We start from the raw sequence: 26,297 nt of genomic DNA, 5'->3' as shown, positions 1-26,297 counted from the left end.
TTTTGTCTCGGCAGTTGTACAGAACAATGTACAATCTTTTATATATATATATGGGACTATATATACCCTTGTCTTTGGTCAGCTTATCTTAGGGCACTGGGGTAAAGCCATCAGTGTAAAGCCCATCCTTTGTAGGATTTTGAGTTGACTGTGACAATGTCTAGATATTATGGCATAAATATATTAGACAGACAGAGGGGGATGGTGACCAGGGTACATGGGAGATGTGCTGATTGATTGATTGATTTTGATTAAAAAACATAAAAGAACATCTATCCCAGGTTTTGGGTGGGGACCGGACACATAGTCATAGTGAAAATTAAAATTATCTATCTTTGCAATAAATGAACAAATGTGCCCCAGATGACTTAATAACAAAATAAAGCTTCCTCCACAGCAGGCATAAAAATAAAATCTACCAACCTGCTTCCCACATGCCTGGGAAAAAAAAAATGGGCCTTGCAATACACCTAGAAGGTAAACAAAGTTGGACTTGGAAAGGAATTCCAACCAAGTCAGATATAGTAGAGGCAGAGACATGAACATACTGAGTTACACAGTAGTCTCTGTCTCCTCACTAACCCGCCCAACAGTCTCTTATACACACTGAGCAACAGGAAGGACAGAATAGACTGCTATGTTATCTTACATGCAGAGGCGCAATTGCCCACCCATTACCCTCTGGCTCCTCTCAGGGAAATAAGAATGGAGGCACCTAGGAGTGATGCTGTCCACCCAAGCTGGAGTCGAAAGATAAGTCGGTAGAAACATGTGGTCAGTGAGGGTAAAGGCTGCTGAGAGAGCTAAAGGGAGTGCATGGACACTTGGGTCCTGATTCTTCTCTTACTTGTGCCAGTTTACACCAGTGCAAAACACCTCATCCCAAGAGTTACTCCTGATTAACAGGTTTCAGAGTAGCAGCTGTGTTAGTCTGTATCCGCAAAAATAACTGGAGTACTTGTGGCACCTTAGAGACTAACAAATTTATTTGAGCATAAGCTTTCGTAGGCTACAGCCCACTTCATTGGATGCATGCAGTAGAAAATACAGTAGGAAGATATAGATATACACACAGAGAACATGAAACAATGGGTTTTACCATACACACTCTAATGAGAGTGATCAGTTAAGGTGAGCTATTACCAGCAGGAGGAAAAAAAAAACTTTTTGTAGCGGTAATGAAAATGGCCCATTTCCAGCAATTGAAAGAAGTTGTGAGGAACAGTGTGTGCAGATGTGGGGGGAATAAACATGGGGAAACAGTTTTACTTTGTGTAATGACCCATCCACTCCCAGTCTTTATTTAAGTCTAATTTAATGGTTTCCATTTTGCAAATTAATTACAATTCAGCAGTCTCTCGAAGTCTGTTTTTGAAGTTTTTCTGTTGTAATATTATGACTTTTAGACTTGTAATCGAGTGACCAGGGAGATTGAAGTTTTCTCTGACTGGTTTTTGAATGTTATAATTCTTGACATTCAATTTACGTAAAAGAATAAATGGACACACTGTAATCTGTGTGTGTGTGTGTATGTGTATCTATCTATCTATCTATAATCTTCCTACTGTGTTTTCCACTGCATGCATCCAATGAAGTGGGCTGTAGCCTATGAAAGCTTATGCTCAAATAAATTTGTTAGTCTCTAAGGTGCCACAAGTACTCCTGTTCTTTTTCCTGATTAACAGAGGTGTAAGTGTGAGGAGAATCAAGCCCTTTAACATAATAAATGGCCAAGAGGAGATCAATAACTAGTGCCACAAGAGCAGTTTCTACCCCACACCCAGGATTGACGCCTGCCTGACAGAAGTCAAAGAAATCTGCGGAGTCAAGAAATTTCTGGAATGGCTTTATTACAACCTTTTCAGTGACTAATCCCAACACAGTAAAAGGTTGAAACCAGGCCAATTGTTTATCCTCCTTGAATTTTGGTTTCTTGAGTAGAGGCCAGTGTGACACGCCATACCTCAAAGTAGCACTCTGAAAACTCCATATTCACTACTGTCTTACAATTATGATATGTTTTGTACAAAGTATACCTTGTGAGGTATCATTCTAAAAGTTTTGATCTGTTAAACATTAATATCCTGTTGGATTGTAAGTGCTATCATTATATATAAAGTTATGAAGTATTGCTATATGTATTACTGAAATATGTTGTGAGGTTGGGAACACCCACAACCAGCCTTTTGGTTACAACAAGGGAGTAGCCATCAAGAGCCAGATGGCATTAACGGCTCACAAACACACAATCCACTATTCCAGAGAGTTCTTAGAGAAGGCACATACACAATGGAGACTGCTTGACCAATGGGGAGTGAATGACCCCCCCCCTTGTCACAGCAAGGATCTTTCTAGCAGCTGGGCAGAGAGAGTGACATCATCACTTGGTCTCTCTCTCCCCTCACCCCAACTCAACACCTGGAAGGACATCTGGAGGACAATGACTTTGAACTGGGGAAGTTTGGTCCCATGCGGGAAGGTAGTTCCAGCCTTTTACCATCTGTCAGGGCAAGAAAAACGGTTTGATTAAACTCTTGTTTCCACTAAAAGTTTAGGATTTAGAATGCATGTTTACTTTCTATTTTCTTAAGGTAATGATCTCTGACCTTTGTGCCTACCACTTATAATCACTTAAAATCTATCTGTAGTTAATAAACTTATGTTCATGTTTTATCCTTACAAGTGAATTTGTCTAAAGGGCCTGGGAAATCTGCTCATACAACAAAAGCTGGTGCATATCCACTTTCCTTTGATGAAGTGGCAAACTGGCTTTAGACTGGCCATAGCTTCTGATCAGTGCAAGATGGTACAGTTCTGGAGTGCAAGACTGGGAAGCTGGGATGGAATTGCCTGGAGCCTCCTGTGGAAGAAGGAAAAGAATTGACAGGGATTTGTAGGGGATCTTAATGCATGTCAGTTTGTTAGCAAGAGTTAGGCCAGCGGTAACCCTAATGACGTGAGGCTTGTAGAAGCGAGGATAGTGTGAGGCGCGTGGAAAAGAACTGTGTGAGAAGTTGTCACGACCTTGCACTAATAACCAAATATGTAGACTGGCGCCTTCCAGAAATGAGAAAAATAAGATAGCAGGATGGCCTATGTATAAACAAATTGCAGTTGTTGCTTTTATTGTCCATATTATTGCTTGTTATTGTCTGTAATAAAGGTATAAATGTTGCTGTAATTGTTTACCTGTTGAGAGACCTGTCCGGGACTGGGGCGACCCTGTGTCCTAGGGCACTCCCTCTCTTTATTGCAATTGCTGGAGAAATAATAAAGTATTTGATTTTGCTGCACCCAAACAAAAAGCGAGAACTGAGTTTTTCTGGGACACTCCCTATATATGGTCCACGGTTAGCTAGGAGATCATTCATGAAACTAGTTAGGCATGTCCCTGCCTGAGGATGTCTTTGTGAGTGCAGTGCCTTTTAGAGGCTTGTAGCTTGACATTAGCATCACGATGTGAGAGGCAACCCAGGCTGGTGGGTTTGGAAGGCTCAGCAGTCCCATAATCCAGGTTGCACCCCAGGGATCCCACCACAGCCAGATAATATTCTTAAGAATAGCCATCACCATATTCCCCACCTCCACATGCATACACACAAGGTAACATGGACAATCTCCAGCAACAGCTGAGACAGTACTTCCCTACTTGCCTTCACCAGCCAGAATGGACGTTGGTCCAATTGCTGCTGGATCCCTTTAACTTGGAGCAGCCCTAACATGAGGGACCATGAGTGAAAGTAGCAAGAAGAGAAGACTCCCCCTCAAAACAGTGCTGTGTTTCCACTGCAGTAGACAATTCTGTAAACATCCAAATGATTTTATTTACAAAGTAACATGAAACTTTTTTCTAACCATTCACCCTGTCCTACCAATACTCTATAACCAAGAAGATGCAGCTCAGATTAACCTAGATTTAATCTAGCTATTGACCAGCTGGAACAGCTTTGCTCTACAACACTTTGTAGATGCTATCGTGAAGTCAAACAAACCTTTATTCATCTTCTGCAATCCATAGCTTCTGACCTTAAAAAAATCTACATGTTGCAAGCCCATGCTTATCACTAAAAAAATTGCAAAGGGTGCAGAGAAAAGGCACAAAAGTGATTTGAGGGCTAGAAAAAATACCTTACAGTGAGAGACCTAAGAAGCCCAATCTGTTTAGTTTATCAAAAGAGAGATCAAGAGGTGACTTGATTATAATAAGTACCTTCAAGGTGAAAAAATATCAAGGACTAAAGGATTTTTTAAAGGTATAATAAGAACCAATGGCTGGAAGTTAAAGCCTGATAAATTTAAATTACAAACAAGGCAAACAATTTTAACAGTGAAGGCAATTAACCATTGCAACAAACTACCAAGGCAAGTGAAAGAGTCTCGATCTCTTGAAGTCTTTAAGACTGGATGTCTTTCTAGAAGATAAGCTTTAGACAAACACAAGTTATTGGACTCAGTACAGGAATAACAAGAGGAAATTCTATGGCCTGTGTTTTACAGGAGTCAGACTACATGATCTAATGATCCTTTCTGGCTTTAAAATATATGAATCTATGAATTTTCAAGGGAACCTAAGACAATTAGATGCTCAAATCCCACTTGCAAATCTCGTCCCAGGGACTAACTTTAGGTGCCTTAATTTAAAAATTTCAGCCTTAGGTTTTATCAACTCATTATTCAAATGATTATAAAATATTTCAGCATCCTTGCTTTGCTTGACATGGGAAGTGGGTAATTCTCCTGAGCTTTTTTCCCCTTTAAAATTATTTGAAATTTTGTATTTTTGCCAATAAAAAGCATTATGAATTAGTATAATTTATTTTAATTTAACCTCATTTGCTGTGCCCCCATTGCACCTGCTTATGCAAACATTACCCAATTGCTAAAGACATACCTGATGCACTCAGATGCGATTATGAAGTATTATATATACTTAATTTTGTATGGTTTATAGTAACCATGGGACACAGCCTATTAAATATTCTCATTACAAGGCATAAAATATTTATTCTTTTAAGAGAATCATAGAAATATAGGGCTAGAAAGGTCTTTGAGAAGTCATCTAGTTCAGCCCTCTGTTCTGAGGCAAGATCAAGTATGCCTAGAGCATCCCTCACAGGTGTTTGTCCTACAGGTGCTTAAAAACCTCCAATAATGGGGATTCCACAGCCTACCCTTGTTAACCTATTCCAGTTCTTCACTATTCTTATAATTAGAATTTTTTTCCTAATATTTAACCTAAGTCTCCCTTGATGCAGATTAAACCCATTACCTCTTGTCCTACTTTCTGTGGACACGGAGAACAATTGATCACCATCCTCTTTGCAATAGCCCTTAACATATTTGAAGACTTTATCAAGTCTCCCTCAGTCTTCTTTCCTTAAGAGTAAACATACCCAGCTTTTTTTAACCTGACCTCAGGTTTTCTAAACATTTTATCATTTTTGTTGCTCTCTTCTGGACTCTCACCAGTTTATCCACATCTTTCCTAAACTGTGGTGCCCCAAACTTGTGCAGCACTGTCATCAGATGTACTAACAAGAAGCTACCCAATCCAATGAAAAATAGTCTCAAAAGAACAGTCAGTCATTGGCATTTTACCCAGTCAGTTTTGATAATTCACTAATGTGCTGGGAGCCATAAGCGCTCTCAATGATTACCAAATCGTTAAACTCAAAACACTGACATTTTTATTTCCATTAGCCACTGAACTCTAATGATGCCCCTAGTCTTCCTCATTTAGTATGATCCCAAGTGAATGGACATAGTGACCTTCTTGCATAAGGAGGTACACTCAGCTCTTCTTAATTCACTCCCCCTGCCAACCCCAAATCTGTAATTTAGGCTGATAACATCTAGAATAAAAGGACTTGAGATTTCAGGCCCTGGCTGTTGCAGAAGGGCAGTCAACAAACTATACCATGCAGCTATTGATACACACTGCTCTCTCAGCTCCATCATCGTCCTACTTTTGAAAGAGGCAAAAATGGTAATTCTACACTTTCTGTAGCTATTTGATTATCCTCTTAAGTGGTTAACTCCCATGTAACTAAGTTACTGTCATGGATATTCTATCCCTTTGTACCCAGTAACCCAAAGACAGCTTGGCTTGTGTTGCCCAGGTATGACCAAAGCCCACGATCCTGATTTTTCTGTCACTTCTGCAAGGTTATGGAAATAAACCAGGACAGGTAAAGTTGCTGGGGAGAGAATGCCATTACATTACAGAATCAAGCTGATGTTCACGGAAAGCAGAAGAGGAAATGGATAACGGAAAGCGAAGAATCCAGGACTCAATGAGAGAAGAAATTGTGCTGTTCTCCTAATTTTATTTATCTTGAAACAGAAGAGCTTTAATTTGGCATAGTTTTGTAACTTGGAACTTTGCTTTTATTTTTGTTTGGCAATCTAATCTCCCAGCTATCAAGAGTGAGCCTTCCCCATGACAAGTACACATTTTCTAACATATTTGATGAACCTTGAGTCTTCAGACTAGTAAATGAATTTCCACAAACAAACCACATGAAAAAGTATATATAAACTGGCAATACTGCTAGAGAATAAGAAATATGTAACCCATTTTCCTATATATTTTATTACAAAAAAAGTATACATTAGCAATAGAAGTGCCAGAACCACTATTTCCTATACATTCACAGGTATGTTTTCAGCACAGTATTGGGCATTAGGTGTCTCAGTTCTTATTACTGTAAACTACCACCACTGACTTCAGTGGAAATATAGGATCAAGGCTTTAATTTGTGATTTTTTCCCTTTCCTTTGAGATGCACACACATGCCAGTTTCCCACCTAGAAACAGAACAGAGAAGCCTATAAAACAGTTACACACAAAATAATCACATCAGTCACCTGTGCTGCCCACACAGGGCTTAGACAAGGGGAAAAAAGCATGTAAAATGTAAGTAATGTGTAATCAGATTTTCAAATCAGTTTTATAATTTCATTAGAAAGTAATACAAGCTCCCTAGAACTTGAAGTACACAGCAGTGTCAGTAAAATGCTTGTGGTGCTTTACAAATCATGTGGCTTTACAGAGTACCTCCCCCACCTGCAAAATCCTAAACTATATTTTTCAAGTTTTTGCCAAAATTTAAGCATTAATCTAAAAATATATTTATTCTGGTTCTTTCCCCCCCTGATTTTAGCATAATATGTATTAGAAAATTGTTTCTTATAAACAATTATAGCAAAAACCAAGAAATAGACAGCAGCTTTACAGCCAGTATCTCAACTGTGGCAGCTTTCAGTATTATTAAAAGCAAATTAAACCTGCTGGGAAGCCTACGTGCAACTCGGTTTGACTAATCACCTCAAGAACTCCAGCACTGCAATACTAGCTATTAGCTAGTATTTCTGAATCTATTTCACAGCTGCTCATATTGTTATGATGTTCTTGTAGAGTTAAGCCAAATCTTGGATATTAATAACTACATTTTTAATAACAATTATTAATAAGTTAATAATAATTATATGTAGATAGGCCTTCCTCTTGCTTGGGGTTGCTGTACAACAGAATAAAAAATACAACATAAATTAAACAAAAATCCTCTTAAAAATTAGACCATATGAGAAAATCTAGTTTTAAAAAGGCAAGATTATTACTTTTTAAAAGTGTAAAGGGAAGGAATGGAAAATGAGCACTGGAAGGATAAGTCCTCTTCCTCTACACTTTTTTTTTTTTTTTTGCATTTCTGAAGTTGAGATAATGACCAGTTTGTTTACAAGGTTCACCTATCAATCTGACCAGTTGATTGTTGATCACGCTATCCTTGATCAATGTGTATTACTATAGGGGTTTACACATGTAATTAGAAATATCTCCCTATCAAATAATCCAGCCGCTAAAATAGCTACTGTATGTTAATTCTGAATGGATCTATATGTCTTTTGCTTGAAGTAAAGTGCTTGTACTAAAGCTTTGGAGAGCAATGTTTACAAGCTCGGTACAATTCTAATTTAATCGTCAATCGGCATGTGCAATCTATTTCTCACCCTAGGCATTGCAAGAAAATATAGCAGAACAATTTGACTCTGCTGAAATAATGTCCCTTCTTAGTAGGAATTGCCATATTTTAGACGGTCCATCTAATTCAATATGCTGTTGCAGTCAAGTAGGCTGTAGCAGATGATTCAGTGGAAAGTGCAACCCTCTCTTCCCTTCCTCCACTCACTCCCCAAACGAACAAACATAGGGAAGTCTATGTTTCTTCCTAACCCAGGTTGTTAGTATGAGGGTCTACAGCTCTTAATTTTGATATAATATGGAGATTTTTACCCAATATAAATGTTAAATCCCTCCAGCTTTCAGCCTCAGAACTGGCTTCCCCAGTTGAGGAAAATGATCAACTGATGGATGGAAAGGACAGAGTTGGATTGGAGGGACCAACTCCCTTAGACCTTTTCTATTATCCGAAATAGCAACCTGCCAGATAATTTCTGTGCAGGTAAAAGACTGCACAGAAATTACCAGCTGTGCCAGAGCAAACAAAGGCTGGGATCAGAGAGGTAAATTCCGGTTTACACAATGATATGAAGAACATCATCAGATGATATTTTGATCAACATAGAAGAGTCAGTTTCAACACAAGGGTGCTATGAAGATGATACACCTTGTTATTTTGAGTTGATCCCATCCCTGCAGAGGTGGGCAATCTAACACAAACAAAATTTACCTTGGTGTCACACATGAGGCTGTTTGGGAGGGATTAGATAACTATGCAGGCTGCACCCATCTTTCACCTGTGTTTCTGCCAGTCAGTGACAGCTTAGATGTTAAGGTGATAGTCATTACAGACAACCCTAAAATGGCTGGATAGCTTCTGTACAGAGTGTAGAGACTCTGATGGAATCTTTAGGGTTAATATTGGTGGATACGTAGTTGTTGTGGTGTTTGTTTTTTATTGTTAATTTTGCCTATTAATAAATCTCTTTTCTTTTCCTCTAAGTTTTTTTGCGTTATTCTTTCAATATGGCTAGTAGCAAGCTCACAGCATTCAGTGTATTTCTCTTCTACAATATTATATGTATTCATGTTGGCTGGCTTTTAAGGATTTTTATATTTTAATGAAGTTATTAAAATGAAAGTTCTGACTTGCATAATTCATGAGCATTCACTATCTCTTCAAAAATTCTGACTCTAAACTATTTTCTTCTTGTCAATGACTTTTTTTGTATAAGACATCCAAGAAAGCCTTTTAAAATGTGAAGGTGGTGTTCAAAATATTTCTAATTACAGAAAACTAGCTTTATTTCTGTTGTAATATAATTTGATCCCTTGGGATAGTTTTATGTTTATGATATTTTGCTTTGCAGACAAAAAGATGCTGAAAATCTGATTGTATTTTCTATTTATAATCCATTAATACTGAGATTAGTTTAGAAACATAATGGGCTGGATTATAGGCCAGCTTCTCTTTTATGCCAAGATCTGCTTGATTTTGAAGAGAGGACCACCAAGGAGCCAATTACAATTCGATTCTCTTCCCAATTCTTCTTAAATCCTGACTCTGGCATAGATTAGAGCTGTCTAGGGCTGCCATAATTTATGGAACGTGGCAATGGTTCTGAAGTCAGTGTCCAATGCAGTGCACTCCAGTCATGCCCCTCTTCACTCTTTATGGTCAAGTGTCATAGCCGCTTGTCACACAGGCTTTATGCCTGCTGACGAAATGCAGACAGTATTTGCAGAGAGGAGGCTGTAAATCTGGGCTTACTTTGTGGGCTGTATGGAGGGGCTGAGTTGCAACCCATTTTTGAAATCTTTTTAACTTGTCCAAATAATATAGATGAAATTTTGAACAGCTCCTAAAGGACTTAGGAGCCTATATCCCATTGACGTGCAAAGGGACTTAGGTGCCTAAATTACTTAGATGCTTCTGAAAATTTTACCTATAAAACCACGTAGCAAGGTCTTATCAAATGTTGGCAAACAGAGACAATCTTTTCACACCCAACATTTCTAGATAACACTTTCCAGATATCAAAGTGCAGTAAAATATTTAAAATGTCATTTTTACATACATAATTGTTTGCCAGAAGCCCTCATTCAGCAACAGCAAGAATTTCCACTTGTTCTGTTGAGCTGATGAACTAGGGCCAAGCAGTTCCAGTTTTCAAGCTAAGGCTTGCTTTAGTTGCTGCCTGATGTTGCAATTAAGTTTAAGGCCTAGAAGTTTATTGCCCATTTCTGAAAGCACTTAAGACCATCCCTATTTAGGGAAGCACTTAAATGCACCGTTAACTTTAAGTATGTCCTTAAATCCCACTGACTACAATAGTAAATTAAAATGCTGTCCTGAACAGGAGTGTCTTAGAACAACAGCAACAATTTCACAAATTGCTAAATTAAGGTTTATGAAGCTTTTGGGCTACATCATGGCCAGTTCCATGTGGGGGAAGAGATCAAACGACGACTGAGGGTATGTCTACACTGAACCTCCCAGCCCAGCTAAACAGACTCAAGCTAGTATGCTAGAAATAGCAATGTGGTTATTAGGAGTTGGGCTGGAGTTGGGGCTCTGAAGTCTAGGAGGTCAAACCCAAGCTCCAGCCCAAACCATAATGTCCTCACTGTTATTTTTAGCATTATCGCTCAAGACCCACTAGTGTGAGCCTGTGTATCTGGGCTGAATGGGTCACTCCCAGCTACAGAATAGATATACCTTTAGGGTACTAGTTCCTACTCCCTTAAAATGCTGCACAGGGATCTTCCTCCATGTGAAAAAGGCATTGCACACATTTACCAACACCAGCAACAAAACCCAAAAGGTGTGGGATAAGGCATGAAGGAAACCTGCTGCTCTATCTCTGATGCAACTGCAATGTGTGTGCTGTCCAGAAGCATGCCCATGTCAGAATTCCACAGGAACTGGGGTGCTCCTCCTTCTTTGAACATGCAATACAGGTAACAAACTCTTCTGTGGGGCACAGAGTTCAGGTGTAACATAATGCTGTATCCCTTCCTATTCCCTCTGTTGCATGCCCTTCTCACAACAGGAAAGGATAACAAAAAATAAAATGGTTTTTAACTTGAAAAACAGCAGACTTGTCTCTATTTTTCACAAACTTTTAAGTTTTTTTTCCATGTGACACCTACATAATTTCCATCTCCTGCTAATGGCCTCCTCCGAGTGACAGTAAGTGCTGTTGAATGTGTGGGCAATATTCAGCTTAAGATCATGTTTGATTGTTCACATATTCCCACCTCCACTGTGATGCACTTCTTTCAGTTTTACAAAATGAAAAGCAATTTTTGCTTCTGGGGGACAGAAATCACAAAACTATACTGGGAAAGTTCGTTTGTTGGGATCACATCCTGCTGCCCCAACTTACACTGAATAACGTATTATTCCAAGAGTAGTTCTACTTGCAGAGTAAGATGCTATTTAGTGTGAAGTGGGGGCAGAATCTGGGTCTTTGTTTTGAAGGTTGCTTCTGCATGATTTATGTAGGAGAGAGATATTCCATAGTAAAATCTATTCCCCCACTTTAAACCAACATGATGTCACCTTTAGGCTATGTCTATGCTACAAAGGTAAGTTGACCTATGTTAGGCTGACTTACAGCCATCGCAGTAATTACTGATGCCAACGTTACCCTCCCTCTTCCATCGAAGGTGCACATCCTTGACAGGAGTGCTTCCACCGACTGAAGAAGGGCAGTGTGGGGGACTAAGAGCGCGGGCTCTCAGATCCATGCAGCTCCCCAATGGGAGCCCAGCTGCCCCCCATGGCTCCTTGCCTACACGCTCCCAGTCAGGAGCAGGGGGAGGCTGCCCAGGGTTTCTCGCCTCTGGTAGGGAGATCTACACCTGGAGTCCAGCTGGCTGCCATGCTTCCAGTCTAGGGAGCAGGGAGCCAGAGCAGCAGGGTTCCCAGTAGGGAGCGGGGAGCCTGGGTGGCAGCCCAAACTGGAACCCTGAGAGGCAGCCTGGCTTGGAGCGGAAACCAGGCAGCAGACAAGAATGACAGCTAACAGCTGCTGTAAGGAATGCAGCATCTATACAGTCACAGTGTCGCCCTTACTACACAGACATAAGTCCTACGCCTCTCGTTGAGGTGGTTTTATTAGGTCGGCATAACAGGGGAGTTACATTGGCGGGAGGAGCATTTCTGGGTGTACACCTCCGCTGTTTTGTCAACAAATGCTGACTTTTGTGACAAAACTGTGTATTGTAGACAAGGCCTTGGTTTTTATATTAGAGAAATTGTATTTGCTGCTATTTGCGACTGTCAGGCAAACAAAACTTTTTTGGAGGGGATCTCAATTCATGTGTTGCAAAATGCTGATGGTCAACAGCATGGAGGACTATAATTTGCTGCCATCTGTGATCAATCATCTTGATTATTTTTTATTTAAATTCCATGCTATTATTTTTAAACACCTACCCTAGAATAAGTTTGGTATTATGCTCTGAATGGCTCCAAACAAACAGGTTCTGGCAGGAATGCATATATCTACAACTGACCTCAGATCAGCGACTTTCAGACCCCCTTCTTAGAACTGCTCGGTCCTGTTGGGTTTGCTTGTTGCCGAGGAGTGGTGGTATCTTTAGTATGGCTTAGTCCTAGCAAAGGAATGCAGAATCTAATTCTGTTCTAGAAATAACCTCTTGCACTATTTGAGGCATTTCAGCACTTAGAGCAATACTAAACATGCTTATTTGCAAAACATTTTTATGATAACATTTTCCATCTGAAGCTGACAGAATGCTTTTAATTCATTGAGGTTTGTAAATTTCAAAATTTTTTCTGGAATTATCATCCCTTTTCAACAGATGAGAACGTCAAGGTACATAGAGATTAGGGCCACATTGTGATCCCTTTACTCATATGAGTAGCCCCATTACTACTTACACAGTTGAATTACTGTTTTCCAATATCAGTAAGTTTGTAGCATAGCCTGGAGTAGAATACAGTTCTCCTGACTCTCTGCACGGTAACTGAGTCAAAAGACTTACCCCATGATAGAATACAAGTTGTAAAAAAATGGTATTGAAAGGATCACAGGGCTCAAAGAAGATGCACATTAGCATCTATTTGCAATTCACTCCATATGCAGCATTGATGAGGCTATTCCTGCAATACCATGTCTCCGTTGTCCACGTTTCAAAATGGACTATGAAAAATTAGAAACAATTCAGAAAAAAGATACAAGAATGATTTGAGGTTCTGGAAAACTGAAAGACTGTAGAAGCTCAATCTATTGAGTTTACCACACAGAAGGTCAAGAGGTGACTTGATCACAGTATATAAGTACCTACCAACGAGAAGAGATTTCTGATAGTAGATGGCAGTTTAATCTAGCAGACTAATACATAAAAAAATCTAACGGCTGGAAGATGAAGTTAGACAAGTTCAAATTCAGAATGGCAAAAGTTTCAATAAAAGAATTAATAGGGGAATTAACCATTGGAACAACACACCAGAAAACAGGATGAATTCTCCATGATTTGAAGCTATAAATCAAGCCTGGATATCTTTTTAAAAGGATTTGCTCTAGCTCAGCCAGAATTTATTGCATTTCATCTAGGACTTGCTGGGGAAAATTCTATAAAATGGTAATGTTGGAGGTCAGACTAGATGGTCATGTGATCCTCCCTGGTCTTAAAATCTATGAATCTTCATTATGGATGTTCCCTTGTCTGCTATCTTAAAAATACAAGTTTGTCTGTCTTATCATTATGGTCTGTTAATACCATTACTGTTAGCACATGATAGATAGTGATTTCCTTGGGAATCTCTAATTACTATGCTAAACCTTAAGGGTACTTGCTGCTTCTTGGCTTATTACAGAGCTAGATGTGATGAAAAGGGAATGTTTCCATCTTCTATTTTCCTGTAAGTAGAAGTTAGGGGCTATGACTCAGGCTGGCAGTCCCTCTATAAAGATAGCAGTAGTGGGTACCTGTGCCCCCAAAATCACAGGAAGTAGCAGAAAGGAAGGGAGATCACCTTGTTTTCCTGATGACAAAAAAATGGCACATAGTGGGGGAAGGCGGGGACCCAAAATTTGGTGGGGAAAAGAAGGGACCTAGACAGCTAGTGAGGAACTCAGATTTCCTCACTTTGTGACCTTCCTTCCCTATGTTTTTCAAGTGCAGTACATAGTTTGAGCAAGTTCCTGAGTTCTGTATGAATATTTGACACAACTCTTTCTAGTCCTAATATAGATTTGTAGAAATAAGTGAACACATACCTATGAGATCATTTCATCCATCATCTCCTTGCCAACTGGAGATCATTCCCTATGGTATGGTATCCAGTCCTCTCTTCACCGTAGTGACATCACTAAAGGTTTCTATTTCTAGACCATGACCTAGTTGTTATTAGAAACAACCCCATTCCCATTGTGTTTGTATAAACTGATGAGAAATTACAAATAGTCCCTTCTAAATATGAGGTGAATAAAAAAAACACTTTTTGTAAGATCTCTCCTTGTACAAACTATCTTATTTAACAGCACATACTTTGATTTCTGCTCATGTGTAATTCATGCATTAGCTAGATTCTGTATTTTAGACACAGCCATGAATGGAGACCAGTATGGAGCTCCACCACTCCCAAAGGACTGTGGGGATGGACTGTGATTCATAATCCTGTTCCAAACTCCCATGTGCAGGCTTCACCATCCCTTAGAATGGCATATGATCCTACCCACAGTGTGCCAGCCTTACTATGAACAGGTTCCAAAAGGGAGATGAGGCCATGCTTTCCTAACCCCTTTGGGGCATTGTGCATCCAATGGGGCAGGGAGGAAGCAACCCCTGTTCTCCCACAAGTACAGGGACTGCAACTGTGACCACCCCCACACATAGGAACAAGAGAGAATGTGTCCCTCCTACCCTTGTGCATGAGCCAGTCACAATCAAGCCCTTACAGGGTAGACGCAATCACCCCCAGCACCTCAATCACTAGCCAGTATAAGTGACCTGTTGTAAGTACATATATTATACAGTGTCTGAAACATTGCAGAGAAATGCAGCTCATTCTCAAGGTTTGGTGGGAAATTAGACAGACAATAGGAAGTGTAATCAGACTTTTTCCTGTTGAATAATCCATATTTATCTCCATGCAACAGGGAAGGAGGAAATTACAGTGAGGTTGCAGTGTCATCTGACTGTTTAATTGTTTAGATCTTGTCTAAATCCTGAATGCAATGCATAATGCACTGGGTTGTTTTTAAGTTTTGTATGGGCTCTCATGCACACAGCTATCCAATGAGTACCAATGACTGCAAAATTCACCAGAACATAAGCAAGACTCTTCACTTTCTCAAGGGAGAGGGCTATTGTGGAAAAGCAGTCCTTTGCTTTACAGGTTAGCAGAGTATCTGCTACATGCAGACTTCCTTAAACTTACCTGATAAGCCACCCACGTCCATCTTCTTCAGATTCTTTGCCTCTAGAATGACAACAGTCAGCTTGCCAGCAGTAGGCACATAGCGAAGCGAAAAGCAGATATCACCCAACTTCTCTTGCTATGAAAACAAACAAGAAAATGTGCTATTTTTAATCAGTTTAAGTACATTTTTTAAAAAAAACATGGACTTCTGAAAGCCCACAAAATAGGTTAATTGGATTGTATTTCAAACACTTACTTTAAAATAAAATGTGTAATATTACAGTCTGAGAAATCAGCTTCAAGCTGTTTAGTTTAAAAAGTGGGAAACCTGAACCCTGCTTCAGCACTCTGTTTTAAGCTCATTGGGCTATATCCTGTGAGGTGCTGCATGCTCATGAGTTCAGCTGGCTTCAATGCAAGTTGCACAAAGACAGCACCCCATAAGATCAGGCCTTCAGAGGTTCCATTTGTGCTGTAACACAAAGCAGCAGAGTTACAATTTTTGTTCCTCATATTGTGCTTCAGCTGGTTGGTTAGCACTCATCCAAATAATCATTACATTATTGTCAGTGAAACAGTAAACTGGGGTCATTCTTACCATGCTTTGCCATGCAAACAGAAGACTTTATATGACAAGAAGTTTAGACATGATCTATGAGGAAAAGGTGAGAATTGTGGCATGCTTAGTTTAGAGGACAGAAGGCTGACTGAGGTGCATGATATCAGTCTTCAAATATGTCAGAAGCTGTTATAAAGAGAAAGTCATCAATATTCTCCAGGCCCACCAACACAGGCATCAGGTGGCTAGGATAGAGTGGGTCCAGCCCCCCAAAATCTATAAACTCAGCACACATCTGTCCCTGCCACCACATACCCAGCTTGAGGAGAAGCCCTGAAGTGTACCACATGATGCAGTCGCAGGCTCCTCCTAGCGCCAAGAGCCAATGGGATGCAGTGGGGAACTGGGTCCTGGCCAGCACTCTGGGACAGGATGGAACTGCTGCTGCCCAAACTGAACACACAGCTAGTTGAGCTGGCTCTGCAAACCCTGGGTCCAGCCCCGCAGGACAGAAGGGAGCCACTGCTGTTGGGGTGAGTGTGGGGCTGGGTGGGCTTGTTCTCCAAGTCCCCTGGGTGAGTGCAGGGTTCTACAGGCCCACTCTCCAACCTTACCCCCCGTTTTCCCTGTGCCGGCCCAGCACAGAGCTGGGTCGAGCCCTGAGGCAAGAAGTCACTGCTGCCAACATGACTTCTCCCTGATCGGTGTGTGACAGAATATTTCAGTCTCCCTGACCTGTACAGTCTTTGGCCTCCCTCTGCTAAGAATGTCAATTATTGCCCTTGAAATGTCCATTCATTTTTTGTGGGGAGGTGCAGTGCTTTGGAAAAATACTTGTAAATATTTGTATCGGGCATGGATATTTGTTCAGCGGGAAAGGAACTGAGACCACCAAATTGCTTCCCATAGACCTCTATACCACAGTAATGGAAGCTCTAAACATGCCATCGAAGGATTTGGAAGGCCACTGAATAGCCACCTGACGAGGCCCACTATGTCCTGGGTCACTTGTGGCACCACCCCTGGAACTCTGCCCCAACACTCTGATCCCCCATCTTTTAGGAGTGTTGGTGGTAGGGGTCCTGGGAGTGGCACTGGGACTCCTTGTCCTCCTAGGAATGTTGGCAGGGGCTTCACTCCCCTAGGGAGCAGAAAGGTCCCCTCTCTCCTGCAGAAAGGAGGAAGTGGCAGTAGTAGGGGACCTCAGTACATACTCTGCAGGCCGGTGAATGTGGGGTAGGCTTGCTTTCCAACACCCCAGTCCTCTCTGGGTAGCTATTAAGTTTTCCTCAGCCCCTCACATGCAAACAATATCTTCACCTTCTGCCTATGCCCACCAAAGGTAGAACAAGAAGTAATTGTCTTAGTTTGCAGCCAGGGAGATTTAGTTTGGTTATTAGGAAAAACTTGCTAGCTATAAGGGTAGGTAAGCACTGGAACACGTCACCTAGGGATGCTGTGGAATCCCTGTCCATGGAGGTTTTTAAGAACAGGTTAGACAAACGTGTCAGGGATGGTCTAGGTTTTCTTGGTCCTGCCTCAGTGCAGTGGACTGGACTAAATGTCCTCTCAAGGTCCTTCACCATTCTACATTTCTATGATTCTATGATTGCAAAAGAGTCTTGTCTCCTTCATACTGTACCAGATTGGATAGGATGGCAGCTCTGGGAAGGGTCACAGTGCTAACATCTACACATCTTGAGTGCCTGGAGGCACTTCATTTTGCTTCGAGCGCCACAACATATCAGTGGGGAGCCTGTGACCACAACCTGTTGTATTTTGCTGTTAAATATATTTCTTACAGTGATGGCACTTCAAGGAAGGCTGAATTACTCTCAAAATTATGGAAACTTTGTGTTAAAAATAAGGACAAATACTTCTGAACTTTAAGATACAAGAGAGATCTAAATGAACAAAAACTGCTCAGAAATGATATGAGGATGATTAGATCTGCTATCTCCTCTGATTCACAATGGTGCCTCTGGGGAGTTATATGTGTTACTTTAGCGAACAGAAGAATCAGGTTACACCAAACACTTCAATTAGGCATTTCAGACATCACTGCTTCTCTTTCAAACGATGGCACTCCTTTTGGCACATAATCTAATCCCACAATTAATTTTGGGAGAAAAGAGAAGAACTATCTTTAAAGAAATCTTTCCATCCCACAAATGCATCTTTGCAATACAAGTCTATTTATTTGACAGATTTTTTGTTTTGTCCAAATTAGCCAATTTTGAAAGTACACTTGGAACATGGTGAGGATATGGCAGCTGCCAGTTTTGAAGAAACTAAGTGTACAAATCAGAGCCTCAGCTAAGAAAGAGGATGAAAATCACTGATAATGTTTTTTAAACATATCCATAAGTGTGCCTGAAATATTATGGACATGTAAAAGAGAGTGTCATGTCCTAAGAAGCCTACAATGTAAAGCTGCATGCACAGACTCTTACTCTGGCACAAACTCACACCATAGTCAAGGACTGGGCCTAAATTAGACATAACATAGGAAGAGATGACAGCAGATGGAAAGGAAGATAATTAGGGAATGATAAGGGAGGCATAAAAAAGTAACATTATTATTTTTGTCTATTACATGTGTTTCACGTCAGATCTATTTTTAATGATACACGGTTGTATTTTAATTGCATTATTTGGGCAGGTTTAATTTTTGCTTTCCTAAGTAGCACGTACTTCCGTATACGGAGAGGGAATGAATTCACAATGGCATTGTCATTAACTGATTTGAACAAATGTATTATTTTACCCTCTGTAACATCCAGAAAAGCCTCCTCTATGCTGTAATCATATTTTCCCACACTGGATGGGATTTTGTTAATTTTTGTTCAGTGACAAAGTTGCTGTCTAGCTCTTCAAGTTTGAGTGCCACTTTTTAATAACCACACACTGCTAAAAGTCTTTACACAGAGCTCCCCAAAGGAAACAATGGAGAGTCCTGCATAAAAATAAGGTTTTGGCCTTAGATAAATATCATATACAAATAACTGTATTAAAAGAACATTTTTAAGGTTGCGAAGTCAAGCACTCAAAAGTTAGGAAATGATTTCAGAGCAACTTTATTTCTGGCAACAGCTATTAAGCATCTTACGTGCTTCACTGCTTTTGAAAAGCCCGCTAGGTACCTATCTGCATCTTTAGACATTCAGGGTAAATGTTCTGAAAGAGCTTAAATGCCTTAGGAGCATGTCTCATTTTTCAAAAGAGACTTTGGCAGTATAATTTTTATTGACTGTCATTGGGATTTAAGCTCCTAAATAACTTAAGTGCTTTTGAAAATATCATCCATAGAGATTAATATATATATTTACTTTGCAGTTCTTGTTAAACTTCGCTATCAATACTTTGAATAGGACAGTACCTCCTCTACACCTCATTTTAGAGTCAACACTCAATATGAACCAGATCCTGCTGTGTGATTTGAACCCATAGCCTGTCAGCTATCCATGCAGTATCCATGCAGCGCATACTAAAATGTTACACCCCAATCCTACATTAAGAACTAGATGGCTTGATTTCAGCAGGGCCCCATTCCTGTGCAGGGGCCTGCCCACATGGTTTTCAGCGCACAATGGCATCCCTCAGGGCTCTGACCTGACTCCAATACTCTTTAATCTATACACCACAGATATACCAGTGACGGAGTCAAGGAGATTCACGTATGCGGATGATATTACCCTGGCTCTTCAGCATACAAGCCTCCATACCATCAGCTGTACCCTAACCAGAGATATTAGCACAATGGCTGATTATTTCCAGTGCTGGAAACTTAGGCCTAACCTGAAAAAAACCCATGGTAACTGTTTTCCATCTGAATAATAAAATGGCTAATACCAAACTTGATGTGCAGTTCTGCAGCAAGAGTGTCAACCATGAAGTCCATAATATCTTGGTGTTATACTGGACTGGAGTTTCATCTTGCGAGAACACTTCGAGAACACCTGACCCTGATAAGGTCAGGTCTCATGTCGCGCTTATCAGAAAATTGTCCGGAACATCATGGGGTTCAGTCCACGGACCTTACAAACTGCAACAATTGGCTTGGTATATTCTGCAGCTGAATATTATGCACCAGTGTGGTCTCACAGCAGTCACACTAAACTCCTTGACACTCAACTCAATAATGCTATGCACATAGCAACAGAGACGCTCAAATTGACTCCAGTCAACTGTGTCCTGGTCCTATTGCACATCCAGCCTCCACAGATTAGAAGAGCTGCTCAGACATCTCGCTTTCTTAACCATGTCAATGCAAATGTGAGGCTCCCACTGCACGATGAGCTGCAGAACCTGCCAAAGACAAGATTAAAATCCCACAACTCTTTATGGAACCGCATCAAGACCCTTACACCCAACTTCGATGCTGAGGCTCAATGGAGAGTGACAGTGTGTTTCAACTGCTCAAAACAAACAGCTTGTTGTTGACCCTACCAAGGAACCTCTGGGTTTTGATTTATGTCTGTGTGGCAGGGCAACAACTCATTGGCACGGCGCCTCCTGCTGGCAATTTGGGAATAAGGTCTTTCCGGCCCAGAGCGCTCTCTGCAGGCCAGTGGCTCACCTGCCGCTGGCCCCCATGTCCCTCCTGGACCGCAGTGTGTCTCTATCATCGGGGTTCTGCCCCCAGCAGCAACCCACAATCTCGGTCTCTCCACCCAGAGGAACTGCCAAATCTCTATTCCCACCTTCCATCAGTGGCTACTGCCAGTCACCATCTAGCTCCCGCTCACTGGGGCAGACTTCAGTCTGTAATGGCCACTCATCATTGGCAAGGTGGGTTAGGACCTGCTGCCTTTGCCTGTCTCTGGGCTGCCTCCCTGCAGCTCCAGTGCCTTTTTGGCATTCATAGCAGCCTGGGGTTTAATAGGCTGGAGCTCCCCAGCTCCCTCTGCCCTTCTCCAGCACTGCTCCACCTCAGGTACCCTTCTCAGCCAGTGGGCAGCCAAGTCCATCTCTCTCAGGAAGCTAGAGAGTGAGTGTGTGTTAGCTTCTGGTCCATTGACCTCTTATAAGGGCCAGCTGGGCCCTGATTAAGCTGGCCACAGCTATGGCTGATTTCCCCATCTGCCTACCTTTTCCCAGCTGCAGCCCTTACCAGCGCTGCTTTAACCCCTTCAGGGCCGGAGCGGGGTGACCACCCCGCTAAAGTCGGAAAGACTGTTACAGATTGAATCGCATCAGGACAACTCATGGGAGATGTGGACAAACCTTCTTTAAATGGAAAATGAGGCAAACGCCTCTATGCAACTGTGGTCACATAGGGTTGCCAACTTTCTAATTGCACAAAACTGAACGCCTTTGCCCCGTCCCCTTCCTTGCTGCCCTGCCTCCGCCCCACCCCTTCTCTGAGGCCCTATCTCCCTCTCTCTGTTGCTCGCTCTTCCTCACCCTCACTCACTTTCAATGGGCTGGGACAGGGGGTTGAGATGCAGGAGGGGGTGCGGGGTGTGCACTCCAGGATGGGGTTCTGGGCTGGGGAAGGAGGTTGAGGTGCAGAAGAGGGTTCTGACCTGGGGCAGGGGGTTGGGGTGTGGTGGCTGGAGGGAATTAGGGTGCAGGAGGGGGTTCCGATCTGGGGCGAGGGGTTCAGGGGTAACACATGGAGCTTCCCTGATTGCATTTGCATGTAGCGGCCACAGGGACATGCTGCTCGCTTCCAGAAGCTATGTGGAGCCAGGTAGGCAGGCAGGGAGCCTGCCTTAGCCCCGTTGTGCTGCCGCCTGGACTTTTAACAGCCCTGTAAACTGTGTTGACTGGAGCTGCCAGGCCTTTTCAATCGGGCATTCTGGTCGAAAACTGGATGCTCGACACAAAGGCACAAAAAAATGGAGCACATCGTATCTGAGTGTCCCCTTCATTCTTTTGTGGTTCACCAGCTCAGTGCTGCAGCAATGTGCTGGCTATCAAATTTAGATATAAATGTGTAGTTGTTGCTACCTGCAAAAACCGTACAAAGAAAGAAAAAAAGGAAGAAAGAAGAATGCAGAATCAGGGCTTTAAGTAGTAAGAATATCTCTGCATTGTGCAGCCAGTATTTCTATAAATCAATTTTTAATTTTCAATTATTCTAAAATTAAGTATAGAACTCAAGAGAGAGCTCCCCTTATGACAAGGAATACCATTTTACCTCAGGTTAGGGGATTTAAATCCTTGATATTCATACAATTCAATAATGCTTTTTAGTTTTTAAAAGTTACAGGCTCTGATATGCCAACACATTAAATTACACTTTCCCGGATTTTTTCATGGAGTGGACCACATCTTAAAAGACAGACTGTCATGTCTCATATGGATTGCCTCTCTTCCCATTCGTAATCATGTAAGATCTCTGTGGCAACTACTACAATTATTTACATGCAGGAGTAACTTTAGGAAAGCATTTATTTTTAGCCTCTTTGCATGCAATTTAGCATCTAGGAAATGAGGAGGAGGAGCCAGTACCATGTGAACAGCTAGTTCACAGATCACCAAGCTTTACATGGACCACAGTTTGGGAAACTGCATTAAAACATGGGCCCATCACAATGAAAAACCTGAGAACACTGCTTAAGCACCTCTTTAAAAGCTCAAAGTACCATGTAGTACACAATTTTTTGTTCGAATCTGTGCTAGTGCATTCCATAAATGCTTCCTAAACATCAAAGAAATTGCCTGTGGGGGTAAAGTACTGCATCTAGTTTTTATTCCTAATATGCACCGTATTGCATTCAATTTTATATTTCTAATGTGTACTGTAATTTATCTGATAACTTTTTTAAATATTCAGCAGACAAAACACTCTGAGTGGCAGCACTGCAGTGAAGCAATAAAAAGCCATCAGTAGAGGTGTGGTTTTTCTGAGATAATTGCCAACCCCTACAGGGCTACAGGATACAGATGAGTGCCTCTGGTGGGGTGATTATCTCATGCAGGGGCTTTATTGTCATTTTGAATTTCTTTCAGCTTTGTGTATAAATAATTTATTTTAATAAATTACTTTGATCACTGGATGGAAACTTCCAGTTAGAGTGTTAGAAACATCCAACTGTGAGGTTCACAGACATTAACCTATTCTCTTAGAATGTCCAACTGCCAATCAGAAGGCTCCTTCCATCTAAGCAGCTTGATAATTTCATTACTTTTATAGAGGCTGCAACTGAGCAGAACAGAAATGAATTCATGACTTTAACAGACAGCACAGGCACCATTTTTGGTGCTTTACAAAATGCCAGTTTAAGACCTATTGAGATAGAAGCTGTCTTGTAGAGAAGGCTCTGAGTGGCTTATGCTTTTCTGATGATTCTCCTCTTGATTCTGCACTTTTGTCTTGGTAAAATAGTTTCCTAATGAGGTATTGAAAAAAAAATTGCTGTATACACAGATTACTCTCATTCATCGTACTTAATCTCTAGGAATTGAGCCCCTCTCTAGCATATAATATTCGTCATACTTTTTATAGAATGATATAAAAAGTTGATGTTTCTGACACACTTTAAAAAACAAATAAAAAACCCCAAACAATACTGGGCCTTATTTTGTCCGCTGTGCAGCGCTGAGAGGAGTAGAAAACTATCAGAAAAAGGAGCATTTAAAGGGGCTGCAATGTGGCTTTTGAAAGTTGCAGTTGCAATTTGTTGGGTTTTGTGATAGTTTGGAAGGAGGGGGGAGAAAAGGACTCCTTCGTGTATCATCATTCCCTGGCAACCCAGCAACATTTCCAGACAGAATTTATGCTATGATTAGTATTCATGCCAATCAACATCTTCTAAAACTCTCTGGGAAAAGTGGGGATGGCACAGGGTTGGATTAGGCGCTATAAACACATATCTCAAGTGAGGATAGGGTGACCAGATGTCCCGATTTTATAGGGACAGTCCCGATTTTGGGGTCTTCTTCTTATACAGGCTCCTATTACCTCCCACCCCAATCCTGATTTTTCATATTTGCTGTCTGGTCACCCTAAGTGAGGATGGAGACTCATGGAAGGGCAGTCTCTCAACTGCATCAAGTTCTCCCAGGTTGGGCCGCATGCTTCACATTGCTGGAAGGCAATCCTCACTCTCTCTGCCCTCACATGCTTGCAAATCTTTCTTCTTGAGCAGGTGGTAGCTAGGAAACTCCACATGCTGAACCACACAGGCCTTCCTTAGTATCTTTTCCTCTCTCATGGGTTTTTTTTGCAAAAGGGGATGATGGGCCCATGATGCCAAAGATGTCTCTGTTTCTCTCATGCACACCAAAATCTGAAAGAGGTGCCCTGTCTAGAGGGGCATTGGGAAGAGTTCAGAATAGTTCAGTGGTAGCATTGAATCTTTTTGGATTTGTCAATTTGTGGAGCAATTTGAGCATTACTCAAGCAACACAGTGTGTGTGTTAATTTTCTTTTCAAAATAAACTCAATCACATCAATAGCAACTGTGCTGGCAAAGACAGAAAGTCACCTGGAGGTAATTATTATTCACATGACAAGCCAGGAAATCTTCAAAAGTGGCTTAATAACAACATAACTATATATTTGCACAGGGGCATGTTCTGCCACCCTCATTTACACTGAGTAATATCTTGCCCATCATGAACTGGTCTTGGTGAAAGGTGCTATTCAGTGAGACTCGTAGCACAATTTTCCCCAACCTTTTCAAAAAGCTGATTATGGAAATACATATTTACAGACTTTTGAAATGTAGATTATAGACCCTCTAAATATACATTTAGGGACTTTAACGACACAAACACCTGGCAGGGATGGTTTAGATAATGCATAACCCTGCCATGAGTCCAGAGGATTGGACTAGATGAATTCTATGAAATTATTAACCTGACAAGCAGAACTATTCCTTTGCAGTGCTAAGATTACTTTGCTTCCATGTTATCAAGAAAACAGCTGCCTCAGTGTACCTATACAGGTGCTAAAAATCCCTAAGAAGTTATTTTTAAAAAATAAATCTTCTACAGAACTGCACAACCCACACTTCCAGATTAAAATATTTTAAGTTATTCTTAAATATAAATAATGTACAGATAGCTGTCCTATCATGCACCTTCTTACTTAGGACAGCAGGCTTTATTCACAGAAGTCCAGGTGATTAACCTCCAAGGTGATCTCAAGGACCAATGGACAAAATATCTCCCTGCTTCATTTTACTATTACTGGGGCTTAGACCCAATACACTGGTCATATTCTCTCTTCAAACTTCCCATGTCTTGATAGAATCTCAGTATGCAAAACTGAATTAGAATTAAAATTAAAGCATTTGGTCACAAACAGAAAATTACGAGGCACAGTCAAGTGATAAACATTATGTTTTAAGAAGAGATGTGGAAAGTCCATGAGGGCAGAGAAATACAGCATGCCAGTTCCAAATGACAGGGAAGAAGGTTTTTGCATCAAACAGTGACAAAATTCTGGGAAGGGACAGAAAAGAGGGAGGTGCTAAATGATTAGAGAGAGGGGAGATGGAATCAAAGAGGCAAGGTCCAGGAGGCAGGTTTTCAAAAACAGGACGGCAATTTTGAACTGGAACCTGAAATGGTTGTGTGAATCAGCATAATTTATTGAAAGTACTAGAAGATCTATTCTAGCTCTGGCTCCTCAGTGAAAAAATGGTAGTTAGGGTTAAATGTAGACGTAAGGGATCAAATGGGAGGGTGCTGTACATAGTGGTGTAAATTACAAATCTATGTAATGGAAAGAGCAAAATCATCAATCTGATGTAAATTACATGCTGAACAAGTAGGTGGAGGTCTGGGTTTAAAAATAGGACTGGGTAAGAAAGGAGGAGGAGCTGCTTTATCTTGTACATTCCAGTTGGTTTCTTTTCCTACTACAATCCTACTCTTATTCCTTTGGCATGTAACCTTCTGACACCTTCTGATCTGTTAGGTTAGAAATAGCAAAAGTTCCACCAGTGGTAAGATCTTTTCATAGAGAGGGAAGACAGAGTAGTGATAGCAGACCTGTCGAAACTGGGCTGTTTGTTTATTTTTAAATCCGACTGCACTAATTTACATCACCAGTTACTAGTGCATGGCTTCATGGCCTCTCTCTCTCGTCACAATAACAAAGCAGTGAAAAGTATGTAGAAAAATAACGGATTCATATTTTGTTAAATGGCCTAATAATTTAATGCACTCCAGTGTATTGGCAAATCAGAACTGAAGGAAAGTTAGGCAACAACTTGGACCAATCATTTTGATCACAATATTTATTACCCCTCCTTTGTTAGCCTCCCCCTTTTGGTACCCTTCATTACTTTTAACTGTTTATAGAAAGCACTTTTACTGATGCTTTTTTAAAAAAGCAGAAGAAATAGGAATAAACACTGTCATTATGAATTGAAAACACTACTTCACGGTCATCAGTTTAAAAGCTATTACAATCAGCT

The 26,297-nt window shown here is 41.0% G+C and overlaps 1 protein-coding gene across 9 annotated transcripts in view; it reads right to left on the bottom strand.

The window, feature by feature from the left end:
- Positions 1-26,297, bottom strand: part of SYT1 (synaptotagmin 1) — a 550,197-nt gene that overhangs the window by 56,581 nt on the left and 467,319 nt on the right. For all 9 annotated transcript variants that reach the window (XM_075066771.1, XM_075066782.1, XM_075066776.1 and 6 more), the window contains one exon: positions 15,378-15,495. In XM_075066771.1, the coding sequence (XP_074922872.1) occupies positions 15,378-15,495 (118 nt within the window). The remainder of the gene's footprint in view (positions 1-15,377; positions 15,496-26,297) is intronic.

This window comes from Chelonoidis abingdonii, chromosome 1 (assembly GCF_003597395.2).
Source record: "Chelonoidis abingdonii isolate Lonesome George chromosome 1, CheloAbing_2.0, whole genome shotgun sequence".
NCBI lineage: Eukaryota > Metazoa > Chordata > Testudines > Testudinidae > Chelonoidis > Chelonoidis abingdonii.
Note: the sequence above shows the minus strand (reverse complement) of the source record. Positions and strands in the feature narration are given on the sequence as shown.